The 5,430-nt window shown below is 32.3% G+C and overlaps 1 protein-coding gene across 1 annotated transcript; it reads left to right on the plus strand.

The window, feature by feature from the left end:
- The first annotated feature begins 265 nt into the window (after positions 1-265).
- LOC148620430 (uncharacterized) lies at positions 266-4,477 on the plus strand. Its single transcript, XM_088577004.1, has 3 exons — positions 266-387; positions 998-1,108; positions 3,855-4,477. The coding sequence occupies exons 1-3, from the start codon at positions 270-272 to the stop codon at positions 4,079-4,081; spliced, it is 456 nt and encodes a 151-aa protein (XP_088433130.1). The 5' UTR covers positions 266-269; the 3' UTR covers positions 4,082-4,477.
- Positions 4,478-5,430: the final 953 nt, after the last annotated feature.

Here is a 5,430-nt window from a genome sequence, read left to right on the forward strand (position 1 = left end):
AACAACCCGGGATAAAATTGTCAACCTAGGGCCTCTCATTCGTTTACAATGAACGGCGAGGAAATCCTTACACCTCAGAACAGGCTGCAGCTGGCTCCAACATATCATTATACACAGATAGAGCAAAGGAGTTGCCCCTATCAAACATTTATATATAATTGATATGTTTGTGCTAAATAAATATTAAAACCAAAGATACAAAGCTGGTACATGTATTAGTATAATGGTGATATTTACATCGATTATTGTTTACATTATTTTCAGACAGAATGGAGAAGTCATGCGTACTTATTGCCGTTGCAATCACATGGTCAACTTTCTGTGCTGGTAGTTTCACGGGAATACGAAAGGAAGAAAACTTTTTTGCAGTCAAGAGGAGGGATAACGGTTAGCTTTTAAGAAAATTATGCAAGCAATAGAAAACTCACATTTTACATTTCATGTTTTTGTTTCTCAATATATGTTTTAAGTTTGACTCATTGTATTTGTTTTCTTTCATTGTTTTTTTTTATTGTTACCGGTTCCAAGTGATTTTACATTTTATATATCTTTGCGATGTAAGAATTTGTCCTAATTAAATGTTTATATTCTAGTTGCATTTTTCAATATTTATTTATACGCTTCTGTTAAAAAACGATACATAACCATATTCAGGCGAAATCGAAAAGCCTTTATCTATGAGGCTAAAAGGAAAGACGGACCAGTGGACTGAAAACCAACAAAAAAAAAATACATACGAAAATAATTTTGGATATAATTGGCGAAAACCCGTTAAAAGCTGCGTTGCCGATGAATAGACGACAGGAAACACGTCAGATCAATCATATTTTTTTTCATCATATTTGAGTTCTTATTTTGCAAAGATTTGCTTCTTTTTATATTCGAATATTTTCCCTTTAACAAATGCAAAACCATTAAATGAAAAATCGTCTTTGAAAAATTGATACATGTACCATCAAAAACTTACACAACTTATTTAATATGTTTATTGAAATAGCTTGTCCGGATGACTACAGAGCTTGTAATAATAACGAATGTATACAACACATATATTTCTGTGATTCCTGGGTAGACTGCATTGATGGAGAGGACGACCTAGGATGTGAAAGTGAGTTAATTATGGTTAAAGTGTCAATCTCTGTAAAAATCTGGCAATTTGTGAAACATGGTGTGAAAAAGTAATCAAGGGAACCAAGGTTCACACCATTTTGAAAAATTTAGTTTGACTATTTTCACCGTCAGATTCAATGAAAAAAGGCAATAATTACCTTTTTGGTAAACTAAGTAATTATGTCATTGAAAAGCATTGAAAATGATTATTTTAAGGGTAGATAGCATTAAAGACTGTTAAAACGTCATTTTATATATATATATATTGTCATTTTTAGACATTTAGAATCAAGGAAGAAGGGCAAGATTTTCCATATTTTTTGTCTGGTTAATCGAATAATTATTTCATTGAAATACACTGAAAATTAGTATTTGGAGGGTAGATAAACCTGTTAAAAACCTCATTTTTCTTACGTTCTAAACAAATATTTTGAGCCAATCCAGATCTTTTCAAATAATGAGAGCATCTGTGGGAGAATTTATATTGTCAGATCTGGGTTTTTTTGGTATATATGTTTCCGATTTTTCCTATTTTGCCTGATGTTTACACAAATGTACACTTAAAGGCTAAATTTGGTCATATAATAATATGTCATACAAAATGTACTATTACACATGTATTATACTGAATCTTTTTTTGTTTGACTATATAAAATAAAGGCATTTTCAGCATTTTGAAAATTTTCAACTACAATTATCTGTCAACAACATACAACGGCTCCCACCAAAACCTCTTCTTATATGTTTCAAAATACTTTTATACACAATATATCAAAATATTGCGGACAATTGTTTAGGGTATGAAAGCATACATAAACTGTTAATAGTTGGGGTATTTTCCTTAAGAAATCAACTCAGAAAGAGTTAAGGTTAATTACGTAGTCAAATATACTTTGTACGTCTTTAGAATTTTCCTTCACAAGAATGTAGAACATATGCATCGATTGGAAAAAAAACTGTATTTAAACATGTAGCAGTTGAACATTGGAATATATATCATGATAGTTTGACGCCGATAATGACTGTTTTCGTTCTGAATTCATTCGATGTACCTTGAATTACTACTTCCATTTATAATTCAACACAAGGTGATTATAGAGTGTTTGTCATGGTCAATATTTATGCCCTAGGACAATTGATTATTTATTTGATAGGATCTTATAACTGTTTTGTCTTATAAAACTGTTTTCATTAAAGACACTCATATTATGAATCATGCTGTATCATCGTGAGAAAAAACGTTGTCTCGTTTATGGAATCAGATTCCAAGAACAAACGAACTAAGGCCCAATTTGAGTAGAATTTCTTTCCCTTGTGAGCCGTTTTTTACGTAAGATCATCAAATTTTACTACTCAATAAAAATGAAAGTATTCCCTTTTTTGCTAGGAGTCTTCAAATAAGAGATGAACACTTTATAACAAAACTATGTTATCTAATTTTCTGATATTCGTTTGAAAGAAATCCAAATTTCTAGTTAAAGGTGGGAATAACATATTAAACATTAACGCGAGACTGTTATTGTCATTGTAAATGTTCTTTTGTATTGGTCGTTTATTTAGAGTAACGAGAAGGGAGAGTAACGAGAAGGGAACCAAGGCTATAGCCGTAATCAAAAGAATGTAATCCAGGGACAAATATCAGACATGGAAAACAGATATACACAACAAAGAACATACAATAACTAAAATCATACATACAAAGTAAAAAAAAAGCAAATGAGCAACTCGGACTCCACTAAAAACTGAGAGCATGGACCAGGTGCACCGGTAGGGTAAGCGTCCTCTGCTTTTCTAGAAACACCCAACGAGTTGCTCATACAAAAGTCACTAAAGGTTTGTTTGGTTTTTAATTCTTTCATATTTGTCTCTTTCTTATATAGAGTTGCACGTCAAGCAAAACGTACAAAAAGCAACTTATCACGAAATCTGAAGAAATGTAGAATTCTGTAGAATGAGGAATGAACCAATTCAGAAATTCAACTAGCGTCCTCGTTAACAACGTTGCGTCGTCGCAGCGACATCGTAAAATACCAAGCTTCACTCAGCGACAGACGTTCGTTTCTACTCTTACTAACCGCTGCAGACAAGCCTTTCGAAATTCTCAGAGGTTAATTAAATATTACATCGTTTGAAAATAGGAAAACTTCGCGTAAAATCATTTACTTAAAAAAAAAAATGCCGACTTTGCAAAATTCTTGCATTTTTTGAGAGGGCTGGCTGCAGCGTCTTGAATAGTAAATTTCGAACGTCAGACGCTGTTCGGGGCTTGGAAAAACATGTTTTGACCCATGAGGAACCTCATGAACAATAACAATCCCAAAATGCAATACAGTTTCTGAATTTGTCCATTAATCCAAAACTAAGATAGATGCATATTCATTTCAAAAGTAACAATATTATGTTAATATGATTACATGAGATCATGTACTAGCATCCGTGCAATTACAATTGAGATTCTTCATCGATCTGTTTAGATTATTCATCGACCACTTCGAAACTATATAATATCAATGATACTTCCGTTATTTATCACGTCTGCTGATCGCTTCATATATTTTAGGGAACAATTTACCTCGTTATTTCATTTAGCAACATATGATAAAGAATTTTTGAAATAACTTTTCTTTTAGATGTGTTTTGTTAATAGAATGAATCCGTATTATAAAACTCGTTTATTTCACATTTTGTGTCAAGTTAAGTGAAGTTAAAGTTTTCGTTTCTTAAATGTTCTTTTAACATTTCAGGTTGTGAAAACGACGAATTTATGTGTACTGATAAAAGTTGTATATCTTATGAGAAAATATGCAATGGTGTAAATGATTGTGGTGATGGTTCAGACGAAAGAGGATGCTATGGTAAAGCACTGGCTAATCGAAGAAAGGCTGGTGGTAGCCCCTTCTCTTTTGATGATGTAAATTGTACTAATCTTTCTATTCAGAACAAATCTTCCTTTTTCAAAAAAACATTTTAAACCATATAAAGTTAATTGATCAGGAAGTAATCTACAAAAAATCTACAAGGCTTAGTTAATGTAGAAATAACGTTTTTTTTTTGTTTTTTTTGTTGTTGTTGTTTATTTTAGGTTTTAGACCGTTCAACTGTAGCGATGGTACTACTATTAATTACAGCGATGTCTGTAATTCAAAATTCGACTGTTCTAATGCCGAAGAGGAAATAGGATGTCCGCGTAAGTATTAAGTATATAAAACTTACCTTTTCGTGAAAAATGTTGGGTAGTCAATGAGCACAATATACACTTCCGGAGAATTCATTGGTTCAACCCCAATTTCTACCTTCCGTTAGTGTATCTCACGCATATTCATTGACTGTCCTGGGGTTTCGTTGAAAAGGTCTCTTGTTGCTAATGTTTTTATTTTCATTAATACTTACAAGAAGAATAGTTCTCATTCTATTGAGTGATAAGGGAGAGGAACTGTCGAAGTTAGAGAAGGTAGGGGTTGTAGAAACGGTAACTTGTAATGGGTATTGTCAGTTTAAAATGGAGAGAAAGAGTAGGGTGGTACGAAATTCTGGTATAAATAAAATAAAATGTTTGAATTCATAAAAAAAATAATAATTAAAAAAAAAAAACTGGTGTATCAAAAATAACTGAGTTGTGTCGACGTCAATTGTGCAAAAAAAAAAATTAGACAAGGTCTACGGACGACTTCAAACCTCAAATAATAGATGAGACCTGTTCGTTCTCTATCAAAATACAACTGGGATGATTGTTATCATTGACATGATTGACGAAACGAAAATTTCCTTTTTTTACAGCATGCAATGATGACGAGTTTCGGTGCTCAGATAGACGGACATGTATTCATACAGACAAGATTTGTGATGGGAATGCAGACTGTCCCATGTTGAGTGACGAACTCGGCTGCCAATGTAGATTTCTCTTACATTTTTATGATCTTAGAACTTGAGTAAATTATCAGTGTTACAAAACATGGTTATTAGTTTCTTCATAAGTTATTGGCTGTTCACAGCAAAGCAGTATCAATTTTGTCGACCTTTTTTCCCTCGTGATAATTTTATGCTGGAAATAGAAATTTTTTTCAAATGTGCTGATCGTTATTAAGTCTATAATTTCGTTGATGTTCGTGTATGTACAGAGACAGCAGCGTTCTCCAATAGCTAGAATGTGAAGTTGCTGCCATGCTGCACTGAAAAGGAAATTGTCATTGATTAAGAAAATTAAGCAAAACCAATATGTACAGTTTTTAAAACAACAGATAGGAAACATGCAATATCTACTTTAGCATTGATTAAATTTTAAATGAAGTATTGATATTATATGAACCAGTATATTTAAGA

Source organism: Perna viridis, chromosome 4 (assembly GCF_037379345.1).
Source record: "Perna viridis isolate PV_CMFRI_1.1 ecotype Kerala chromosome 4, ASM3737934v1, whole genome shotgun sequence".
NCBI lineage: Eukaryota > Metazoa > Mollusca > Bivalvia > Mytilida > Mytilidae > Perna > Perna viridis.